Here is a 25,406-nt window from a genome sequence, read left to right as displayed (position 1 = left end):
CCCCCCCAATAACGTTCAGGGCATCCAGATTTTTTTCTTTCCAACTCTGCTGTAAGCACTGGTCTTCTTGATAGTAGTGGACATAAAAAAAAATATTCCAGTCAGAGCAACTGATTCAAAGACAAAAAGAATGTGAAAGAAAATCAGGGCAGACCCTGAATGTATAACATATTATTACTACATACGCCAAAAGGGGACAAAAAAGGCAATCTCTTCTTTCCCCTCACTTTTCCCCCTTTTACAAAGAAGAAAAAGTTCCGATTCATCGCAACAAGTGGCAGGCCTGCAGAGTATTTTTGCTGTCTATCATTGCCAAAGGTTGGTGGAGAGCGTGTGTCCTGAGTTGGGAGCGCCCCAGGAGCTGCCGGCACCGCTCCCCGGCACGGCTTGTTGGGGAACCCCGCCCATCTGTGAGCCGTTCAGCTTCATCGACGTCATCTGCTGCTGCATCTGTGAGGGAGACAGGGAGACAGACAGAGGACGGGTTTTTGAGAGATGCTGACTCGTTTTTTTGGTTTTGGTAAGTGCTTTACGGCATTTATTTTAGTTTTAGTAGAGGTTTCAGGGTGCTTCCAACTGCATAAGGTCATATGAGCGCCAGAAGATTAGAGGTGTTATAAGAGAGTAAAAAACATAAAAAAGAAGAAGGAAAGATAAGGACGATAGATGTTTGATAGAAAAGAAGAAGCAAACCACACCAGAGCACCCGCCAACCGCCCACTCCAACAAGTTTGCTCACCTGCTGGAATTGTAGCTGCTGCATCTGCTGGGGTGTGTACATCCCTGGGTTTGCTCCCATCATCTGTTGCTGCCCGTTGTACACATTAGGCTGTGGGAAGGGGGTGGAGGGAAAAAAAAAGAGAACATCAATGTAATTTTTGCCACAACATGTGGGAAACATAAAACTAAAACCATTTCATATAGCTTTCATTCAAAGTAGGGAACTTTTAAGATACAATCGAACCTGCCTTAACAGAAACCTGTGTAAAATGGAAACGTGTCTCCACGGAATCTCCCCGCTCCCCCCTTGATATATTCCTCTTTAATTATATGTATAAAACGGAAACCTGTCTAACGCAGAAACGGAAAGAAAAATCCGCTCCCTTCCGAGGGTTTTACCTGTCTAAGACGGAAAATGCTTTGCCCGCTCAGCCCTGATTTGAAACAAAACTTGCAAGTTTGGTTCCGCCGGCTCTAAACTTAATGCCATGGCCATGCTACTGGGCGAGGAAGGGGAGTAGGGGTGCAATTCGGGGGTAGATGTTACCCCATCATGTGAGCCCTGAGCAATGTAGATGGTCAGGGTAGTGTGGATGTGAAATCTCACAACTGCCCATGAGAATGCTCGAGTAGCGAGCCACTACGGAAACTTTCCTGGGTAGCCAGAAGCCAGAGGTGTAAAATTAGATCGGACCAATGCCTGCTGCCCTGATCGTATGGCCAGCCGAAAAAAGAGTTCCTCAAATCATTGTTACATGATGACAGTGAGGGATGGCATTGGTTGACAGTGCGTTTTACACCTGTGGGTGGGGCCAAGGGCGGAAGCAACGGAGATGTTCAAACGTTTTTATTTTTAATAGGTCTAACAGTGGTCCTGTGAAAGGCAAGCACTGGTGATAATTGGATAAATAAGACTGACGCATGTCATTATTAGAGAGGACAGCACATGAGAGGTGACGAGCGATCTTTGATCCCACCAGCTGGGCCTTTGAACCCCTGCCCCCACCCTTTCCATCTCCCCCTAAATTCCCCTGTCTAAGACGGAATTTTTTTCAGGCTCCCTTGCGATTCCGTCTCACACAGGTTCGACTGTCTAGGTGTCTTTTACGCTCCACACTGACACAAGTGAGATAGGCTTCTACCCTGTCTGTCAGTGTCAATGGGATAGAGCATCCCAGCAGAAAGACCAAGACACTCAATAAAAGTTCTCCGCATATGAGAAGGACCAGAAATAAAATGAGTTTTTTTGACAAGGTTTCGAAGTACAAGACACAATAACCCACCTAAGATGGTATACCCTAGAACATTGCTTACTCCTAACTTTTTTTCACGACTAGCACAGGAAGTGGAAGACAAAAGCATGCACCCTGTCAATGCTCACACACACACACACACGTGCCAAAACTTTCTGAACTTATAAACAGACCTGGGACCCGTTCATCATTTGCTGTCCCATCATGCCTTGCTGCGGGCCCATCATGCCCTGCTGTGGTCTCATCATGCCTTGTGGATTTCCCATCATGCCCTGCTGCTGTCCCATCATGCCTTGCTGTTGCTGTCCCATCATGCCCTGCTGCTGTCCCATCATTCCTGGCTGAGATCCCATCATGCCTTGCTGAGGTCCCATCATGCCTTGCTGTGGTCCCATCATGCCTTGCTGTGGTCCCATCATTCCTTGCTGGTACATCTGTTGTCCCTGAGGCATGTAGACTCCACCTGTAAGCACAAGTGACACATCCAATCAAATAAGGTCTCAATAATACCATTCAAATATAAACTAACTGACAATGTTAATACAGAATTCATTCATTTGTTTATACGTGTATTCGATTAAGAAACACATAAAACACACACACATGCACACACAAAATGTTAATACTCAATAGCTTAAAAAATGTTATTTAAATAAACCAATACACTATCTCGACAAAACTAAATAAAGTCAATACAAATAAAAGTCACACGAGTTTACTCCCACAAAAACACACAGTAGCATTTATGCACAAAATAAGGTATTAAAAAAAATATTCAAATATGTGCCAAGCAAGTGAAGCAAGAGAGGTGGTTATAGCGTACATCAATCCAGCTTGAGTTTCATGCCAAGGCAGACCCTTAGATTAATCAGGAAAACCAAAACACACACAAAATATATGCATGCACATACGGAGACAGGAGTCCCAATATAGAATGCACAGTGAAAGTGAAATAATAATAATATAATAATACAATAATGTAGAAGAAAGTGCACAATATTTGCATGAAGCATATAATCACTGAAGAAGGCAATGAAGACTGGGCACAATGAAAATTTACCCCCCCCCCCCCCCCCCCAGCCCCAAACAAAAAAAAAAAAAACCCAACCCAAAAAAAAACAAAAAATACCTTCAAGTAAAGTTTGCAGGTTTTTTAATATATATATGTTAAAATACCATACCACAGTGGTCTAAACACTATTAAAACACAACTAGAACAGAGTTTGTATTGTTTGTCAAAGAAAGAATATTTCAATACCCCCCAGACTGATCTACTTCTACAGACACGATGCAGAGTACTGAAGACAGCTGTAGCTTCACAGATTGTAACAGACGTAAGAGCCAAAACAAACTTATAAATATATATATATATATACATATATATATATATATATATATAATATATATATATATATATAATGAAGGTGAAAAAAACATCTTTTATAATAATAACACAACCCATCATGAAACTGATGTATCTCTATAACAGTGTACATCATTTCAAAGACAGTGCATTTTTGTGCCAGGCTTACTTTAAAGTTCCAAATTAAAGATGTTTTGTTTTTGATAAGTCTCTAATATAAAAAAACCTGTATAATTTAAGAGTACGAGTACTTATATAATATTTCATGATGGCTGACTAAAATACCTATTCGCTGAACTGAGATTTTTTAAAAGTATACTATGTAGGCAAAAGATAGTTTTTCTTCTCATTTGTTGCCTCTTAACTTGATCTGACATCTATATAACTTTTTAAAAAATTATGTAAAGCAAAGAGTATGGAAAAGAAAGCATTAGACTACTACGAGAAGTAGGATATAGATCTATGTAGCTAACTTAGCTTTAGTCATTGACTGATTATTCTTTTTGCAATTCACACGACTTAGAAAAAGAGCAGTCTTAAAAACCTATCTTATATTAAGGGAAAAGGAAACAGTTGAACAGCTTTATAAGTAGATAGGCTCTTTTATGTTCTGAAAGCACAGTGTGAAACAAAGAAATAAGTAAGGGAAAAAGCTATTTATGAATTAGAAAACTGCTTTTTGAGGAAAATGCTCTAATCCATCATGGTTACTCTGTCCCTGGAGTTTTATGCACCCCGCATAATTTAGCAAAATTTGATCATTTTTAAATAACAATTTCTGATTATTTTCTTTAATCATTCTTTTTTAAAAATTAACAGAATCGCATAATTTCACATTTTTGGGCTCAGTTTGCGTAATTTCAGAATTTTTTTTGCATAAAACCGAGGGGACAAAATGCTGAAAAGCATCGACCAGGCAGCATGGTTTTTACAGTGCACAGATAGTTTCAGTGTTGCTAATATATTTTTTAACTTAATATACGTCAGTCGAAATTAACTGAGTGCTCAAAACTTCAATTACACTTAACCTTAAGGCACAGTAATCCAAATAAAAAAATCACAAGATCTAGGTCTATACCCAACAAAACCTATGTTAACATTGCAATTAGTACTTCAAACTTTCAATCTCCACTCTTGTGTGGGGGACTTTGGATTTTAAAAAAACCAACCTAAAAACTATTTTGTTTCAATCACTGGGAAAGTTTTCAAATTAAAAAAACAACTATATTTCACTTAAATTTCAGCTGATCACAAGAGACCTCAATTAAATTTATTTACTCCTTAAAATTTCTGCAGTTTGAGCTTGTCAGAGAGATGAAAAGGAAAACCCTTGAGAATATGGTCAAGAAGGTCCACAACTGACCAAAATAAGGCAACACAACTCTAATTAAAACAATATATATTCTTGAAAAAAAAAGAAAAAGCAGAGCAAAATGTCACCGCTGGAAAATGGTCATGAGACCACCAAGAAATATTGGGCAAAAGGCTTCCATTTCAGAGAGGAAGAAACTTTTTAATTTCATTGGCAAATCGCAAATGAAGTCTAAAATACATTCCTTGTCTGAGGAAAACAAGGCCTTCTTTTTTTTTTGGACAAAGTCAAGTGTGGCAGACTGCTGAGTCAGCTTTCAACAAACAGGTCTACCCATACTGACGTAACTTACAAGTGAACCAACAGTTTTATATTATAATAATAAAAGATTGCATTTGTATTGCGCACATCCTCGTTCAACAGCAAGCTCTATGCGCTTCACAAAATATACTATTACCCCAGCAGACCTGAGAGCATTCTGAAACAACCTCAACTTCCTGGGAAGCATACAGTGCAAGCAGCCATTTATAGGCGCTAAAACACAAACACACTGACAAGATCTTTCGCTGAAGTGAGGAAAATGTGAGTAAAGTGTCTTTCCCAAGGACACAACGCCGGGCCCGCGGCTCGAACCCCTGAACCCGCAACCTCACGATTGCAAGTCCGGTAGCCTAACCACTCAACCACCATCAGCCAGTAGTACAATTCTTTATTCAAAGAAAGCCGAGGGGGTTATCACTAAATTGCCAAAATTAAATATTAACCACCCACCATCCCTTAATAATCACTGATTCAATAGTGTAACGTTTTTTCATTCACATGACATCTTCTTGTGCCTTTTCTTGCAGATAAATAAATCCACAAAAACAAATGAACACACAGACAAAAAAAATATGGGACATGTATTGACAATGATGAATGCTCCTGCAAATTACAGAAATGTGTGGAGACAAGAAGAGTAGCATCATTGCTACAAACCATGCAAAAAATTCATAAGGAAAAAAAAAGCCCCTTCAGAGCTGCATAGTCAGGAAATAGCACGGTGTGATTGGTGCATTAAATTCTAAGACTGAAAAAAGTGCCTTCCAGTATGAGAAAGTCCGTCTAAAAATATGTTTTCCCTGTTTTTTTTAATACACATGAGAACCTGCTACCACGGGTCAAAAAGCTGTCAAAGATCACATGATATCTTTGTGGTAGGCCTACTTTAAGATGGAAAAAAAAATAAAGTTAACATTTTCTGGTAACATTGCATTCAAACAAAATGCTCATTTCTCAAAACTGTCACTGTCACTAGGAAGATTTACTTCTCAAATGTACAAAATCACAAATGATTTTCCTACTAAAAGACTAAGCACGTATAACTCAGAGAAAAAACCTCCATATTTACTTGTGCTTTAACATCTCTGTAAGATTTGGACAGGGATAAACATCAGAAAATAATGCAAAAAAAAGCTGAGATGCTCAGCAAAAATAATAAAACCGACAACAACAACAACAAAAAAACCCTCAAAAACATTGCAAAGAAGAACTGCTTCAACCTCCATAATCATAAGGTCCCTTTTGTGACAGAGAGGAAGGCAAATAACGAAAAGAGCATCAAATCCCTCATCCACCATGCAAGGCAAGAGACCAAAAAACCACCGCCCTTGAAGGAAGGCGGGACGGTGGAAAAAAGGGGGGCAGCAGGAGAGTCCAAGGCCAAACGCTGGCAGCCATGAACAACAAGTCGTTATTACCTGGCACACCATAAAACCCAGGCCGCACCTGGCCCCCGTAGCTGTTCCACGACTGGGCCGCTCCCACAGACGCAGCACCAAACCCTGCAGCAGACGTCTGCTGCTGATGCTGATGCTGCTGCGGAGTGATTCCTCCCGGCATTTGTCCTATGTTTCCAGAGGCAGCTTGCGAGTTTGTTGAAGCTTTTGCTCCAAACGGAACGGGCTGCTTGCCAAAACTTGAGGTGGGCAGTGGCTGCTGAACGGGCGAGGTGTAGGAGGCAGTCTGGAAGTTGTTGTTGGCCGCGTAACCCACGGAACCACCGAGTGAGCCCACCGGCTGGCCTTGGCCTATGTAGCCCATTTGAGCAAAACTTGATGCGGGTGGGAGGAAAAGGCCAGGATTTCTACCGGGAGCAGCATCATGCATTTTGATTAAATCGTCGGATCCCTTGACAAAATGTTGTGTTGCAGAATTTGCTGGTACCGGTACCACATTCCCGGCCATTTCCATGGCTGCTGAGGACAAATGTCAGTCAAGTGGTGCAAAATGGTAAGGGAGTGCACACAGACCCGGTAAAGGGGAACAAAGTCACGAAGTATACAGACCCGGTAGAGGAAATCTTTTGTGATTTCGGAGTTTAAGCCCCCTCTTGGTTCAGGGTAGACTTAGGTTCTTCTACATCTATGGCCTAGGTCTAGATCTAGACAGACAGACATAAATCATTTATCTAGTTTCGAGACCTAGATCTCAGTGAAGGTTGCGGATGTCTTTTCGATGAGCGATCGTTTTTCCTCCGTTTTGTAGTTGAGGATCAATAAGACAATTTAAAGAAAAGAACAATGTCATAATTTCAATCGAGCAGTCACCCTCTCTATTTCTCTGTCTCTCTCCATCTCTCTCCCCCCCCCTCCCCCATCTCTTTCTCGCTCTCCTCTGTCGTCTTCTCTTTCTCTTCGTTTGTCTTTGTCTTTCTTTTCCCCCCCACCTTCTTACCCACTTTATCTTTCCCTCGTTCCCTCCTGTCAACTGGGGCATGTGATATTTGCTAGCACTTTCCCCTGTTCTCTACCCCCTCCACCCCCCCCTCTCTCTCTTTCTCTCTCTCTCTCACACACACACACACACAGTCTACCGGGTCTGGGTGCTGAAACTTTCTGAAATCACAGATCTCCCTTACCGGGTCTGCATACTTCGTGACTTTGTTCCCGGTTACCGTCTCTGTATACACTTCGAAATAGTCAAGATCACATCACATCAGGTAACAGGGGCCAAAAAGAATAGGCAGTGTACCTTAAAAATAACCCCCCCCCCCCCCCCCCCCCGGCAAGTCAGATGAAGAAATCCTTTTGTGTGAGTGAAACATCTACTTACTACAAATAAAACAGTCATTATGAAGGTGTTTTAGAAGTTATGGGATGGGTATATGAACATTAAAAAAAAAAAACCCAAAAAACTTATGTAATTTTCATTCATAGAATTTATTGAAAGCGGTGAAATAATCATTTTGATTTTTAGCACATATTTAATCCAATTTTCAACTAATTTCACAAGTTTTTAGCCCATATTTTGGGCTTCCTATCCTGTGAGAGTCTTCCCCAAAAGAACTTGCAGCTGAGTACCAGTCATTGATCCATCTTGCTTTCATTTTTGCATGATTTTCATTAATGCCCTATTCATCTTGTGGTAGTTTATGACATTACCATTACACATAGAATGGCAGTTATTTGCCGAATGCAAAAATAATGATTTTACTGCAGGCATACAAATAAAAAAATAAAAAAAACAGCACCCCACCAAAACCTTCCATAAAAAAACCCCATATAACATAGTTGTTTTCTTAAATTTATGTGAAAACCATAAACACATAATAAGCAGAATAATTTCTGCGCAATTTTTGAAAAACTTGTAAGAAAATCTGTTTCCCTCACAAGGTTTCAGATTTCAGAACATCCTTTCAGCGCAAAACGTTGTATGTAAGATAACTGCTGGGGCTAGAGGTTTGCTTTTAAATGATCAAAGAAACTGACACACAATGAAAGAAGGGACTGTAAACATTTTTTTTCAAGTAAGTTCACCTTTGGAGCAACAAAAAGTCAACAAGTCAAAGGAAGGAATATAAAAAGGACCCCCCCCCTCCCCGGTCCATAAATGGAGTGCAGCTATATATACAGAATAAAAAGTAAAAAAACAAACATAAAAAAAATTATGTACACATTATATATCTGTTCATCGAGACCGAGACACACACACACACACACACAGCAGAAGAGAGAGAGGAAGTGAGAGAGAGGAAGTGAGAGAGAGAAAGAGAGAAAAAGAGGAAGTGAGAAAGAGGAAGTGAGAAAGAGAGGGAAAAAAAAGAGAGAGAGAGAGAGAGAGAGAGAGAGAGAGAGAGAGAGAGAGAGAGAGACAGACACACAGACAGAAACACAGACAGACACACAGACAGACACACAGAGAGACAGAGACGTTAGATCAAAATTTGTACAAATGGCAAAAAAAGTGCACAATACATTCTAAAAATACAACAAAAAACAAAACAAAAAGATTTCAAGCTTGATATTGAGTGTGTTGGTCAAATACACAAAATCAAAGTTTTAACAAATATCAGCATTTTACTTTGTAAGGCAATTTGTAAAAACGTGGTAGAAAAGGAGTGTGGTGTCCCCATAAATCTTTGAATAAACTATCCTCAAAATGTTGAAATGTGCACTCCACAGGAAATGAGAAGTTTAAAGAAAAGAAAAAGGAAAACAGAGGAAAAAGAAGAAGTAAAATTTTGTTTATAAATGTGAACCCACGAAAACTTTGCTCAGGACAGATATTCTAGATTCAAAACTGGCACTTTAGCATTTTCAATACAGGCACAGGGCAGAAACAAATGACCAGTACAGAAATACAAGCATCACTTAAAAAAATATTCATCTCCTTTCCCAAGAACAGAGGAATATTCCAGTCCCTAAAACAACCATCACAGGACTCGATTGCTTATAGAAGAATGAGAAAACACAACAAACTTGAGCTCAGAGAGTACATTATTGAGGGCCAACAGAACACCTGTTCTGGACTGTTATTTAAAGCAAATAACACAAAACGTAATTAGGAAACAAAGAAAACTTCTCAACCAGATACTGGCAAAGAGTCCCTCTAACTCTTGCGACTGGTGGCTCATCTAGCCACAATAATTCCCATAAGCAGTAGTAACAGAACTATGTTTCTTTGAGCTGATGCTAAGCTTGGCTGAAAAGAAAGCAGATAAAAAACTGCGGATATGCGCGTCTTTGCAGAAAAGAGCAAAGCAGAAACCCATACATTTAAAACAAATAATTGCATACCCTTAATAAACTAAATTTAGGCAAATGATTAATCAGGCCAGAATTTATGAGGGGAAAGGCCCAAGATTAATTCATTAAAAAAGCTAACTTAAAGCGTTAGACGAATTCATTCTGAAAATGGTTGTGCAATCATAAAACAGAAGTTTTTCTGAACTATTCTTTCCTGATTTAAAACGGAACAACAGATAGAGGAGACTCCAAGATGAACAATCTCAAAGCACATCGAGGTCATTATTAACTAAACGAAAAATAAAAATAAAATAAAACACCTTTAAAACCGCACCAAAAATATATGAGTCCTCTGTTTTCGATGTGTCCACTAAGTTAAGTCTAAACATAACTAGAATGAATCCCTCTAATCTTAGTACAAGGAAAGACGAGATGCCACGTCTTGGCTCCTTCCTCGTCCAACGAGAAAATAGCCCCTTAAAAATTTGGTTTTGTTTTCAAAATGTAACAGCGCTAGTTAATGAAACAAGAGATAATAACAACAAAAATAACTGTACAGGACAGAACAACGACAGACTCTTTAAAAACAAAATAACATCGCCAGAGTATATAAAAAAACACATAGCAAAAAGCTATTATCCTTTCTTTAGTAGACAAATTGTATCATCCTTTACACATTTTATTTAAGAGATTTCCCAATTTGTCTGAACTTGACAGAAAAGATGTTTTTTTGTTCAAAAATGTTAATATCAGTCCTCACACTCTTAAAACACACAATTCACTTGCATTTTCATTCCACAGAGTTTTTTTTAAAGCAAATTTCCAATCATCGTTGAATAACACTAGTTTAGTATACATCTGTCCCATTCTGGAAAATTTTATGCCCAAAATATATTTTCAACACTTTGAGTAAAATATTAGTGCCTTGAAAGAGGGTCATGCATGTGCTATAAATATTATCGACTTAAATTTTCCATAGTGATTATGGTACAGTAACAGCAACGATGCGTCTAGACAGAACAATCAACTATTCTAAACGCGAAAGGGTCACAACTGCAATATTTGGTGAAAGAAGCATTAAAGATATGTGTAAATTGCTTCAAGAAAAAACAACAAAAAACAAATGAAGTACAAAAAACAACAATTACCAGTCGGCTGATAATTATAATAATAGAAGTCAGCTGGACCTGAAATGCATCATAGGCAGCATTGAGATGAAAGACTGCAGCTAACCACAGAGGTAGTCTCCAAAGAATATAACTTTTGTGCTTGATTCTGCCACCTAGCCGAGTTTGTGGTAGTGGTGGTGGTGGTGATGGTGATGGGGGTAGTTTCGAATCAGCCTTTACTATAACAAACGCAGACAGTTTTGAACATTTTTCTTCTTTGCTCAAACAGTACGCCATAATCATAAACCTGTTACGATACGACCACGCTTTCGATTGAAAGGCGTTGCAAACTTGATATAAGAAGGGTCAGGCACAAATTTTGACGGAGGAGTTTATAAGGACTCTTATATTAGCTGCATGAAGCATGACTAAAATGGGGCAATCCTTAGCAACCTGTATATTCGTACTAGTGCTGACTCGAAATTCAAATCACAAAATGGAGGCATCTGTCAAATGTATTATTTTCAGCCATAACATAATTAGCATGCACACTAACAATGTCAGGCCATTTCTTTTAGCAAAGAAAACAATCAATACTTGCTCCAGACGCTCTTTGTCTCATCAAAAAGGGATAAAAAATAAAGCAGCTCAAACACATCATGCTAAAAACATCAAATTAGGAGGCTGGATGCACCTGGAGACACAATATGACCATTTGGATTTTCTCAACGGCTGGAGACAGTGTGGCTAAAAATATTCTAAGACGTCAAGTACAAAGTAAATCTGAGTACAACATTGTGCCACAAACCACATACTCTCATTCTCTCTAAAATCACAAAAAGATCTGTTTTGTCAAAAGTAGTAATATTTTAGTGATAACCATCACCCACTCAAAGATAAGGGTTATTCCAGTTCTGGTTAAAGTACACAATGAACCCCCCCCCCCCCCCCCCGCCACATTTTGTGTTAGTAAACCTGTTCACATGTTTATACCTGTTTCATCTACAACGCTTAAACATAATAACATCTTAGAAGTTGGTAAGCTCAATAACCAAGTTCTTTACTCTCATCCAGGTATTCATTACAAGTGCAACCGGAGGCAGAGAGATGACCATTTCAGCAGAGTGCAAGTAGTGCAAAGATCAAGTGAGAACCACTCAGAATAAAGAAATCCCACAAAACATAACAGAGAGAGAAGGACAAGAAAAGGCGTAACTTTACACACAGAAGAGATAGAGGAAAGAAAACAAACTAGAACAGCATAATATTTAAAATCAAAGGTTCTATCGCCTACAGCAACATCAAAGGCCCTTTTAATCTCTTTTAGTTTTAGTGTTTTACGGCATTTGCAACACAATAAGGTCATACAAGTGGCGAAGATTAGAAGTGTTACAAGAGAGTAACAAACACAAAAAAGAAGGAGGGGAGATACGGACGATAGATGTTTGGTACGAAAGAAGAAGCAAACCACACCAGAGCACCTGCCAACCACCCACAATCAAAGATTCTATCTCCTACAGCAACATCAAAGGCTTTTATTTTCTACAACGAAATACTATTGTCTTTAGTATTCTGCAGTGAAAAGAATTAAAAATACACCAAAGAGGAGACATCCAAACTACTAAGAATATTTTGTCAAACGTATTTGAATCTATCTAACTACAACATGCTTCTCCTTTGAAAACCCAACTAGGCCTACACCTATTTTTCTAATTCTTTCTTGTGCTAGCAATGAAGAAAGGGGAAAAGAGTTAGTGAAAGACTTGTGAAATGCTGAGAGACATGTCATGCAAAAACTACACCAAAACACACAGCACAGGATGTTCTGTCAGAAAAGCGGTGAATACGAAAGACAAAACAGAAAGACACACAAACACATGAACCAACATTCGCAACAAGACATACATACACACCTGTCTATCAACATATTATGTTCAAACTTCAAAAGGACAAACTGACTAGCCCCTCACTGAGCAAAAACTGGCACAGTGTTATAAAACAGAGGCAGTCAACTGGAAAAATCACCTGATTACTGTGTCTACAACTTCCTTCAATAAAACCGTTAAAGTTGAACTGAAACAAAAATCTTACATTGCATTTCCAGGGTGGTGACCTATTTGGAGCAAAACTCAAGAGCAAATCTGTTTGAGTACTAAAAAAAGAGAAGTAGGCACCGCTGTCGTGATTTATTAACCCTACAGTTCAAACACTTTTGCTTAGTACTCCATTGCTACACATACAACTATTTAAAAAAACAGCACCCCACCTGCTTAACCAGCATTATTGTAGGCCTCTAAATGCAATAACAAAAAAATAGGAAGCCACAAACAATGACTGGCAGAGACAAACGATTCAACGACTTACCCGGGACACCGTACATCTGAGGCTGGCTCACCCCTCCACCCCCTCCTCCGCCGTATAACGCCATGATGGAATCCTTGGCAGATTTCTTCTCCTCCCCACTGCCAGCCACTTGTGCATTGTCATTGCCGAACAGGTTGTTCTCAGAAGCACCGTTCTAGGAGGCAAAGTAAAAACAGCTTTTTAGTTTTAGTAAGTGTTTTACGGCACTTGCAACACAATGAGGTCATATAAGTGCCGAAGATTGGAGGTGTTACAAGAGAGTAACAAACACATAAAAGAAGGATGGGAGATAAAGACGATAGATGTTTGAGAGGAAAGAAGAAGCTAACCACACTAGAGCACCTGCCAACCACCCACTTAAAAGCAGCAACTAAGAATAGTTGTAAACATGCTGATAAACAAAAAAGCAAAACAAACAACAACAACAAAAAAACAGTTGAAGTTGCAAAAAGTTACAGCCCGCTGTATATACGATAACAAAATTCATACACATATGACATGTCAGGGCAAACAATTCCTATTAAATAATTTCATTAATATCAGTACTGCAAACTTCTGAATAGATATTCTCATTGCATGCATACACTGTACACTGATACAATTTCTCTTGTGTGCAACGCTGAGGACATCCCTCATTTTGGTGGGGATCACATCTGTCTGTTTTGTGGTAAGATCTAAGTGGGGTATTGCTGTCCATGGGCATTTGCTTTTTTGTTTTTCCTATAACTTTATATACTTCTTTCGAATGCGCAACTGTATTTGCTTTTCTCAATTGTATATTAAAGGTCATTGTGCGAAAAGAAAAGTCTGTGGATGAATTTTGCAGAGGACCAAGTAAACATTACAATTCTCATAGATTCAACTGCCTTTTACTAGGCTTGCCAAACTTTCAAAAAACCCAGTCGGGGGCTCTCGTGGCCTAGCCTAGAGGTGAAGTTGTTCGCCTCTCTTTCAAAACGTCCCCGGTTCGAATTCGGATAGCGACGGAAAATGTTCTTCTCTATAATTTTCTCCTTTCAAAACCTTTCCTGCTCTTTAACAATGTTCTGTCGTCTGTTTTCGTCTCCACTTTCTGCCCCCATCCCTTCATCTCCTTTGCCCCCTCCTCTGGGCTCCTGACTCTTTCTACAGTCTTTCTACTGATTCTCCATGGCTCCTTCTTACTGCTGTCTTTCAGCCACACCCCTGATCTAATGGTAGGTAAGATCTACACCTAGCCTTCTCGGACTAGGGCAAAAAATCGAGGAAGTCCCCTGTGCAACTTGGGCACATTCAAGATCCCTTGGTGGTCCAAAATCAACAACAGTAGGCTTCGGCTGCCACTCCAGCGAAATTCCAAATTCCGACCAACTGAAAACGTATGGTGTGTCATGCGCACTCATATGACCTTGTGCTGTTGCGAGCCCCGTAAAACACTTACCCCCCCCCCCCCCCAAAAAAAAAAACCCAACCCCGGGCAAAGATACCCAACATTATGACATCAGATTATGTAACAGCAACCAGAATCCCATCAAGAGGGGCTGGTTTTGGTGTAGCGTTTTCATATAATATCCAAACAATTTTGAACAGTTGATCTCGCACCCTGACGAGGACGTCATTCCCTATGCTCAACAGAAATTCAGTTTATGGACAGTGAAAGATCTTGTCAACTTGTTAAGTGCCTGAGCACCTGAAATCTGCAGCTTGCACTGTATGCCGAGAATGTTTCCGAGTGTCGTTGGGTCTGCTGAGGTAATAGATTGTAATGCGCATAGAGTATGCTGCAGGGCGTAAATATGCATTATATGAATGCAATTATTTTTATTTTTATTATTATTGTCATTATTGTTATTATCATTATTATTGTTATTATTATCATTATCATTATTTTTATTATTATTATTATTATCATTCTTCTTCTTTTTCTTATCATTATTAGTATTTTTAAAATTATTATCATTCTTCTTCTTCTTATTATTATAGTGTATGTGATAAGGCTCTCAAATTTCCAATTGCCGGATTCAGCACTGTCCGAGGAAATTCGCGACCGTTGGAAAAAGCCTGCTTTTACTAACAACCCCCCCCCCCCCTCCCCCCCAGAGTTTCTACCATGAGATCACTGGCGGCTGAGGACTGTCCAGGCGGGTTGGCCGCTGTCTCTGCAGGCTTGGGCTCTATGAAGAAGTCAAACAGCTCGTTCCCGCCGGAGCTAGGGGCTGGGGTGGCCTCTGCACATGTGAAAAACAAGGGAAAAAAATGTTTTTAAAAAAGAGGAAAAAAAAAAAGATTTATTACACTCCAAATTAAGGAAGCTCTCCTTACTTCACAACGAAAGCCGAGTTGTACTATGCTGGGAGTAAGCATGATGGCCACATTCGCCCAAACATAGATTCTAATAATATTAATAAAACAATAAAAAAAAAATAAAACAAACAAATAAATAAATAAATCCATCAATCAATAAAAAAGTAGTAGACCACATCTGATCCACAACTACCTGCTATTTTATGAGAAGTATTCACTGATGTAGCAACTGAAAGAACATTGTACAAGACTTTGACTCCGTTTTCCACTTTCTGATCTTTCTTTGTTGGGCACAAATAAATACATTCATTCACAAAGCAGTGCATACACTACATAGCATGATGAATAATTACACCGAAAATATTGACTAAACATGAGCAAGGTGATGATAGTTATATGACCGGAACAGTTTGTCAGCAACAACCCCAAAAACATTTGGAAAAATACTGAGAAGATCTCACCATGGCCAAAACTTTTTCTACAATTAATCTAAACACCAGGTTTGTTCTTCCTCAACTTTAACCCAATCCGTACGTCGTGTTTACTATTGTATCCATACGACGTGGGGAACTCTGTGCCACCACTTTCCAATGAGGAAATTTACTCGTTAATCCGATCCGTACGCTTAGCAGTCTGTCAAAAGGATTTTTTTGAGAAATACTGAAAGTAGTGAAAGTTTCAAAGAAATCTTCGTACTAGAAGTATTCTAAAATGTGAAGAATACAATGCGGGAGTACAAAATGACCCCATGGCGTATGGATAGGGTTAAATGTTTAACCACCACCATCAGATGCACTGATGCATTATAGTAATAATCTGTCAGTACCATTTTATCAACCAGAATATTTAAAGTAAAGGTGTGTGTGCGTGTGTTTGATACCCCACTGATAATAGTTAATGACCCCGGAGAAAAAGAGATTACAAAATGATAGGAAAGCCATAGCCAGTTAGGAGAGTGATTGTGAAATTCTACAACCCTTATACTAGAGAAGAAAAAAAAGCCCAACTTACTACAAATTGTCACATAAATGTTTTCACTCTTTTTCAAATAACAGACAAAATTAGAAACTCTGCAGCATGTAGCAAAAATGCAAAGCTGAAACACAATGCACGCCATTATTTCACTGAAAAGGCTAAACTTAACGCAATGTGAGCAGCGAGTGGCAGCGAGGAGGCATCCACTGGGAAGAAGCACACGCAGGCTTTCAGCTTGCTGTTGGGAGATCTCTTGGCATACAAGGTTGGTACAACAAGACGATCAATTAATGTCACACATACTACAAACAACTGGGTTAACACAATGAATTCTGTGAAAGAACATGGAATAGGTAGAGGTAAAGAAAAGCTGTTAATCACATATATTCAGCGAAAGTAAAGAAACTACTTACTACCCTGAGGGGTTAAAAAAGAAAAGAATCCTTCTGTTATATGAAAAAATCCATAAATTCATTGATAGAAACTGACATGCAGACAGATAAGGCAAAATATTCAAAGCAGACACAGGCAGTAGGAGAGGGACAGCCAAGAGGCCAGCAACTTGTTTCTCAAATCAAAGTATCTGGTTCAGCTCCCAATCCGAGCAAATACGGGTATTGCTTATTGGGTAATTTGGATTTCACACCATTGATCTTAGGGCAGGAACAATGCAGAAACTCGTCTTCTCTGATCACAACTAAAAAGAAACCAAAGGCCCTTTGTGCCCAATAAAGATCTAAAAGATTCTTTTGTAGTCACCTGACGAAGAAGAGCAGACCTGCTCTGGCTTGCTGTACAGTCCAAAATGTTTTAATCATCTTGTTCCAACCAGAAAAAACTCAGTATTACAGGTAGAAATGGACAGCATTTGAAAATCAAATAAGGCTGCACAACAGGCCAGAAATAGTAAGCTCTCATACAAAATAGGCCACATACGTAACAATCAGTTGCATTGTGAGTCTCAAAATTGTAGAAAACGACCCAAGAGAAAGAAGAAGAAATTATATCAAATGAATAAAAGACAGAATAAAAAAGAGGTTTACTCTCACCAAAACAATGTATAATGAACTGACAGGAAAAGAAGCCAAAAAGAGCACTAGCCAGGAAGAAAGCCAGTGTGATTTAAAAGAGTAGGGAAAGCAAATCATACCAAAGCCTATGCCAAATCAAATGCCAGCGAGTAAGCAAAAGATAAAGAGTAAGAATAAGACAAGACAAAGACATGACAATCAAAGCAAATGCAGAAACAGTGTGATGCTGGGGAAGAAAAAAAAACCCTGAGAGAAAATCCCAAATGATGCTATCAAAGTTTCCAATTTGTCTTTGTGAATAAGAAAAACCAACCACCAGAAATTGTGAAACACTTTGAAAGACACAACATAAAAAAAAGACTAGATCTACTCCCTGTAATAAAATACCATCTTGCACATGAGTCTTGTGAATAACCGCTCAAAATATAAAATAAATTTACCATGTCACATATATATATAGTGACATATCAAACCTTCCTAAAAATATACCACTGTGGAAGTATGAAAACTAGACAACGAAACCCAAAAAATCTGAATCTACAAAAAGAAAAATCCACAAATAGCAGTTGTTTCCAAAAACAACACTAATAACCAAAAATGTCTGAATTCCATTCTTAGGACATGCCATATGCCACAAAACAAAATATGCACACATACAAACACTCTCTCTTTACTTCACATTCCAGACCATGCCTAAATCTAAAAAGTAAATCCAAGCAAAATTTGCTCAGTTTATTGAGTCTGACTGAAGTAGGCTGGAATGTTACAGAAAGAAGACATGATGCGTTAGTTCGTCACCAGTGCTTCTCAACATTTTCAATGTATGCAATACGCTGTTGAGACTTTGGTGAAACAATATCCATCCCCCTCCCCCACTATCTAACTTTCGAACTTTTACTGAAAAGTGCACTCCTTTAGTTTCCCATATCCCCAAGAGTAACTTAACCCACTTGGTGAAGAAGCACTGTAAAGACCAGCAACTGTAATCTACTGATGACCTACTACAATGTGAGGACAACAGGTTAAAGAGAAGAAAACAACCCACTACGATAACTGGCTTCCAGACACAGATCCCTCGATTCACAAGCAAAAATACTCCTGTATTACAAATTCGCATCAACCTACCATTCTCCCTATATTGAACGGAGAAAAATCACTTTGACGTCCAACTAAACAACTTTAAAAAAAAGTTAAGGCAAATTTCACAAAAGGATCATTGCGCAACAACCTCTACTTGAACTCTGTGGTTCTCCTTGATACTGCTTTGCATAACACAGAGGCAACAAAATTCACCCACAGTCCCACTTTTTTGGTCTCCTGAGGCAAGACTGCTGTAAAAAACAGTCTTAAGTTATTGTCAGTTGTACAACGTACAGTTTTAACTCTTTAAACCCTGAGTTTTTTACACCATTTCTCTGAGTTTTTTCTACAGTCACCTAAACCTAGTGCACTATGTCTCATTATAACCCCAAAGCTTGCCTCCAACTTCTAAACGGCGGAAACAAAGGCTTAGTCATTATTAAAAAACTTGGTTCAGGAATAGTTCCGAAAAACAAAGTAAAAACTAGCACTAAATGAAATGAAACAGTTGTCACTAGTATCGGATGCTCCCAGCATCTGACAGGGAACAGGGTTATTACCAATAGACGCTCCCACCGTCTGATGGGGTTTAAAGAGTTAATTTATTGCCTTAAGTACAGTCTTAACACTTTGCGGTCACTTGGCGCAATAACGCGCTGGTAAAAATTATCTGTTCCGGTCACCTGGCGCAGGCCCGAGAAGTCCGTGGCAGTCACTCTCCTGGCTGGGTGACTAGATTGGGTATTTTGTACTGTGCAACTGCAAAGTAAGTTACTGCCTCTTTGATTTTGGAAAGTACAGATACAAGACTCACGCAAGAGGCCCCAGAACAATATATTTAAGAGAAAAACAAATATGCTTAAGGTGTTAGAAAAGAAAAGTAAGCCACACTCTTTCCATAAATGCCCGGGCCAACTTTTTATGATCATTACTGAAAAGTTCATTGTGCTCTCTCACTGTCAAGTTAAAACCTTTATGTGGATACTAAAAAAGTACAAAAGTTTCATACTGTGTCAGAGAGGCAACCTTTAATTTTTTATTTTTTTAAAAGCACAAAAGAACCAATATACGGACAGGGTAAAATAACTTTTTGCTATTTCCCTCAAAACCTAAAACGACATGGGCAAATATGGAATAAATGTGCAAAGTGTTATTCTGTAAATTAAAATTAAAGATAAATTCAAATTGAATCGTCATCACTTCTCAATGTATAGAACAGGTTATGACAGAACTGAATCATGCAAAAATGATGTCTCTGAGGACAAATCATTTTACAAAATCGTTGTTTCCAAATGATAAGGCAGGGGGGGTTTGAGCAAGACAGCACCCAAAAAAAAAAAAAAAAAAATTAGAACAAACGTCTCAGAAAGCCGCCCCCGAAAGTAAACAAAAAAAGGTGCTAAAGTAGTATCACTTACGCTGAACATTAGTTTGCTGTGGGGCACCTAAATCTATGGACAGAAAGATTTGGCCACACCATCTGTTACAAAGTACATTTCAAACACAAAATACGCACAATAGACATCACGAAAACCAAAGCACAAAATCAGCTTTACTAATATTCACTCATTAAAAAAATTACCTCTACACTGAAAAAGAAAACAAAAACCCAAAGGATGTTAATGATAGTGTGAGTTGATGATTTCAGAAGAACTTTTTTAATAAGTAAAAACCATTAGGGTTCGCAAAGAAAAGATAATAATTTTTTTTTTCAAAAGATAGTAGTAGTAGCCTACAGAGCATTTTCCAGTAATATTTCAAAATAGAAAGTGCATAAAACAGGGGAAAGGTGCAACAGACAACATCAAACACCACATAATTCAACAGTTTCAGACCACCTGATGCTTTTTAACAAACACAAAGGAAAATCTTTTTGAAACATGAAGACAGACTTGACAGTCACTCTTTGTTAAAGATCCTAAAATTACAGAAGAATTTAATGTTAAAGAAATCCTGCTAACACTATCAAAAGTGAATGATTAAGGTACTATATATAACTAAAACTATAAACCTTTCTCAAACTCTATGCCTACAAAAGCAAGGTACAGATTCTGATGTTGAAAACCATGTTTCAACCATTAACTTAAGATTCATTCAGCTTTATTTTATATGATTAGAGATTACAAACAGTAAAATGTTACAAATATAATTTGCAGCAGTTATAAGCCGCAAGGTGTAAGAAAAAGGAATCAACAGCATAAGCACACTTGCAGAAAGGTTAACTTTCAATACTGAATGATTCTTTATTCTTTTGGGGTGTTTCTTGTATTTTCTAAAATAAAGAAGAGAGATATAAGATTGGTACAGCATGAATCTCACTCTGTTTAAAAAAATACAGCACACTGAAGAGTCATCCCGGAAAAAAACGTAAAAGCTAAAAGAAAGATATGGTCGGCAGCAGGGTGTGCTATTATGGAAGCTGCCAACCATATGTAGCTAATGCGGTCTCAACGAGATTTTTTAAAAAGCCTTGCTTATAAAAGACAAAATCATGAAGTGACTGATTTTAGTGATGGAGTAGGACCAAAAAAGTTACATTCATAGGAGAATTAAAAGGCAATTGAGACAACAAGTGATAGCGTCTACAGAAAAGTTTTCCTTATTAAACTAAAACAGTCACATTCATGGAATCTCTATTCTCTAAAAAAAATCACCAAAAAACCCACAGCAAACAGCATGGAACGAGATGATGAAAAAGGAGCATCAAGGACTCTTGTCTGGTAAATAGGCCAAAATAACTGAACAGACAACACTGTCACTGCATAAAGAAAGTAAGGAACGGAAATGCAGTGAGAGACCTACCTAAACCTAGAAGGTCGTTTGAAGCAGAAGCTTGTTTCACTTCTGGTTGGGCAGGGACTTTCACTTCAGCCTTTGTAGCAGTGTTCTGTCTGGGTGCATCAACGGTGCTATTGGCAGCTTTCTCAGTTGCCTTTGGTATCTAGAGGTTGGAAAACCATGATGGAAAAATGGCGATCAGTCGATGATTCACTAATATCATGCCTTTTTCTTCAGAACATTCATGAGAGCAATAAATCACAACATGGTTTTTCTAAGCAATGTCTCTTCACAATCAAAGAAAACTAACCTAGTAGGCAAAAAACTATATAATATGAATATATACACCCACTATTCATATTATGATCATTATGTTGAGTGACCGTTTGAGTGATTTAAAAAGAAACCTGCACTAAGATACACTATAAAGGTATATTTTTCAGAAAAACCTTGTTCATAGGGCGTACAAGAAACTACCAGGAAAGAAATTGCATAACTGACAAAGATCTTCTGAAAGCTCATTCATAAAATGTTGAGGTATGTTTTATTTATAACAACAATATGCAATCTTTTCCTATCCTTGTCATCAACCCCGTTGTTATCATCTTTTTTTTCTTTAGTAGAGGTTTTACCGTGCTCGCAACTGCGTCGTAAGGTCATATGAGCGCCAGAAGATTACAGGTGTTACAAGAGAGTAACAAACATAAAAAAGAAGGAGGAGAGATCAGGACCATATATGTTTGATAGGAAAGAAGGAGCAAACCACACCAGAGCACCCGCCAACCACCCACACTTAACAGTTTGTGACAGGTAAAACAAAAAGAGCCACTATAAACAATCTTGCACTCACAGAAGGGAGCTGCACACCCCCGGCTGGCTTGGCTCTGGCCCGCTTCTTTTCTGCTTTGCTGTCCTCCAACCACTGAAACAAGACATAACATGACAATGAATGAAAATATGAATATTTTAATTCTAACCCTTTTCACTATACTGTTTTGAATAGTGTTGGTTGCTTCACGTCTTTGTTCAAGTAAAAAGAGAGAAAAAGTAATATAATGGTAGTTAAGTCCTTCCAGAGCCAGCAAGGCTTATAGAAGAGAGACTGCATTTATCCCCGGTTTCTGTTAAGAAAAATAAAAAGCAGCAGATGATGCAAGATCCCCTCTTGAAGCAGACGCCAGTTCACAGCAGGTTTACACCCCAGCAGACGCTGACACTACTTACCAAAACAATCCTACAAGGAACCGTACAAGGAAAGAGAAACAGAGGAAGGCACAGAAGGAGATGAGAGGACAACATCACAGAGTGGACAGGGAAGACGATGGGCGACAATCTGAGGAAAAAAGGACAAAAAGAAATGGCGAGAGCTGGATTTCAGATGCAGTGGTGCCCCCACGGTTGCCACAACCACGGGATAGAAGAAGAAGAAGAAGGAGAAGGAGAAGGAGAAGGAGAAGGAGAAGGAGAAGGAGAAGGAGAAGGAGAAGGAGAAGGAGAAGGAGAAGGAGAAGGAGAAGAAGAAGAAGAAGAAGAAGAAGAAGAAGAAGAAGAAGAAGAAGAAGAAGAAGAAGACACTGACAGCCTAGTAGCATCATGGGAGAGTGAGGAACACACTGAAGACCTGAGAACAAGACTGTGCCGTAGTCGGAATTTACTCAACGGAAAAAAATGGCAAAACAAAAACACATTGGTCTATTTTTGCTTTGTGATACACTGCAGTTTTTCTCTTCTTCTCCTTTCATCATTAACAGTAGAGTGTCATATGCACTATCAATAGATGCGGGAAAGTCTTCTTTATTTATAGACACCACTAACTCAATTTTTGCCATTTTGGACTTGGGCAAAGTATTGTTCTCAGGTCTTCAATTATGTAAAATGTCCTCCCCAAAGGTACAAACATAACAGAAGGAGGACAGATTAGGATGACAGATGTTTTTGTTTTTTTCGTAAGAGTTTTACGGCACTTGCAATAGATGTTTGAAAGGAAAGAAGAAGCAAACCACACCAAAGCACCCGCCAACCACCCACGAAATCATGTAGAGTGTTCCAGTTAGTTTTAGTCAGAGTTATACTGCATGTGCAACATAATTAGGTCATGTATGTACCGAAGAATAGAGGTGTTTGAGAGTAACAAACACAAAAAAGAAGGAGGAGAGGTAAGGACGATAGACGCTTGAGAGGAGCAAACCACACCAGAGCACCCGCCAACCACCCTGTGTGTTTCAGACCTGACCCATCAAGGATACTGACAGGTCAGATATGCTGGCTGCAGGCTGACAAAGATACCAGCCATGGTGAAAGAGAGGATAAGTAATCTGCACTGCACACACCAGAGAACTCATTAGCCCAAAACACTTGCTGTTTGTTATTGTACGAGTGGAAAATGCTCTCGTGGACAAAAGCAGGTTATTTCAATGGTTGAAGTTTAAGCCTAGAAGTAAGAGTAAAGAAGAATGAAGACAGTTTTTGTTTAGTTTTAGTAAGAGTTTTACAGCACTTGCAACACAAATAGGTCACATAAATGCCGGACATCAGTAGTTTTACTAGAGAGTAACATACAAAGAAGTTAAAGAGGAGAGACAATGATGATAGATGTTTGAAAAGAAAGAAAGAGCAAACAACACCAGAGCACCCACCAACCACCTATAGATGTTTATTTGTTTGAAAAAAGAGAAGCGCATCGACACAATAATGGTCATTCATTTAGTATTGAGGAAAAGTAAGACAGACAGGCAGAAACAACAGAGAGAAAATAAAGAAGTAGGACCTACCAGTGGCACTGTCCAACCACCTGTGCCCATAAAAGAAAGAGCGAAAGAGTGCAAAGAGAACAAACTAAAGGAAATACCACATGTTGTATTGGGACACAGCGATCATATTTAAATCTGAGAATTGACCATCATGGGAACACACCAAATATTAATGACAAGGTACTGTCTGTTGATGTGTGCAGTCCACTTATCACACTATTATTACCCCCAACCCCCATGAAAAATGTTTTTTTAGTCCTAGAAGAGGTTTTACAGCGCTCCAAACTGCATAAGGTCATATGAGCGCCAGAAGATTAGAGGTGTTACAAGAGAGTAACAAACATAAAAAAGAAGAAGGAGAGATAGGGATGATAGATGTTTCATAAGAAAGAAGAAGCAAACCACACCAGAGCACCCGCCAATCACCCACTTAATGTGTTTATTGGCTAGATAGATAAACTAAAATAGATTTTGTCAGTGTAGTGAAAAATGCTAAATATACAGGAAAGTAATGAAAGCAAAAACACATTGACCATTGACAAACATCAATTTAACCATTCAATATAAATGGTGGTAGGGGGAGAATTTTCTTATGTCTAAGTAATTATATAAAAATATTTGTTATAATGTAAGACAAAAAATGTATATTCTAAACAGAGCAGCATAAAAGAAAAAGGAAAAAAAATCCCAAAGCAGACAGGATAACTGTATTTATTTGAGAAGTTTTGAAGACAGCATCAACCCAGACTGTATCAAAATGACTTGATAATACACCTCAAGCTCAATTGTTTACACGCCTTAGAGTGGATGACGAGATTCTTATTACATAAGTCACTCTGTACATTGTAAAGAGGCAACATCTCTCTCTCTCTGTTTCTCACTCTCTCTGTCTGTCTCTCTCTCTCACACACACACACACACACACACACACACACACATAAAAACACACTTAAAAGAAGCAGAACACGAAAAACCAAACCTAAATCAAACTGTCCATGGCATCCTTTTACCTAACTAGTCAATCCGCTAAAAACAAAAAGAAACCAAAAACAAAAAAACCCCAACAAAAAACAATTAAACAAACAAAACAAAGTGTAAGCCCAACGTAGCATCTGTAACTATCCAAATGGAAAAGCTATCAATTAAAAGGGGGTGGCGCAGACTGCGTGAAATCAATAGACTGCACAAGTCTGTCACCCCCCCCCCCCCACACACACACATATGGTGCGTGTTAAACCATAGCTCAGTCACTGCAATCTGTTACACATGCTGCTGTACATACACATATAATAATATGTACGTACGTACGCAGTACGCCCACAGCCGTGTGACCCTGTGCTATCATCACATAGAATTATTAATTAGCATTGCTTCTCTCCGGG

At 38.7% G+C, this 25,406-nt stretch overlaps 1 protein-coding gene across 6 annotated transcripts in view; it reads right to left on the bottom strand.

Moving 5' to 3' along the window:
• Positions 1-41: 41 nt before the first annotated feature.
• LOC101855195 (stromal membrane-associated protein 1) overlaps positions 42-25,406 on the bottom strand; it is a 42,417-nt gene continuing 17,052 nt past the window's right edge. For 2 of the 6 annotated variants that reach the window (XM_013084321.2, XM_035970558.1), the window contains 9 exons: positions 22,125-22,196; positions 21,299-21,437; positions 19,915-19,947; positions 15,216-15,334; positions 13,128-13,281; positions 6,388-6,885; positions 2,147-2,436; positions 740-829; positions 42-450 (listed from right to left, as the gene is read on the bottom strand). In XM_013084321.2, coding sequence (XP_012939775.1) covers positions 307-450; positions 740-829; positions 2,147-2,436; positions 6,388-6,885; positions 13,128-13,281; positions 15,216-15,334; positions 19,915-19,947; positions 21,299-21,437; positions 22,125-22,196 — 1,539 coding nt within the window. In that variant the 3' untranslated portion in view covers positions 42-306. Of the gene's footprint in view, positions 451-739; positions 830-2,146; positions 2,437-6,387; positions 6,886-10,802; positions 10,842-13,127; positions 13,282-15,215; positions 15,335-19,914; positions 19,948-21,298; positions 21,438-22,124; positions 22,197-25,406 lie in introns of all 6 variants that reach the window. The other 4 variants (XM_013084322.2, XM_005101480.3, XM_005101483.3 and 1 more) reach the window with 4 other exon arrangements.

The sequence above is a fragment of the Aplysia californica genome, unplaced genomic scaffold (assembly GCF_000002075.1).
Source record: "Aplysia californica isolate F4 #8 unplaced genomic scaffold, AplCal3.0 scaffold00285, whole genome shotgun sequence".
Lineage (NCBI taxonomy): Eukaryota > Metazoa > Mollusca > Gastropoda > Aplysiida > Aplysiidae > Aplysia > Aplysia californica.
Note: the sequence above shows the minus strand (reverse complement) of the source record. Positions and strands in the feature narration are given on the sequence as shown.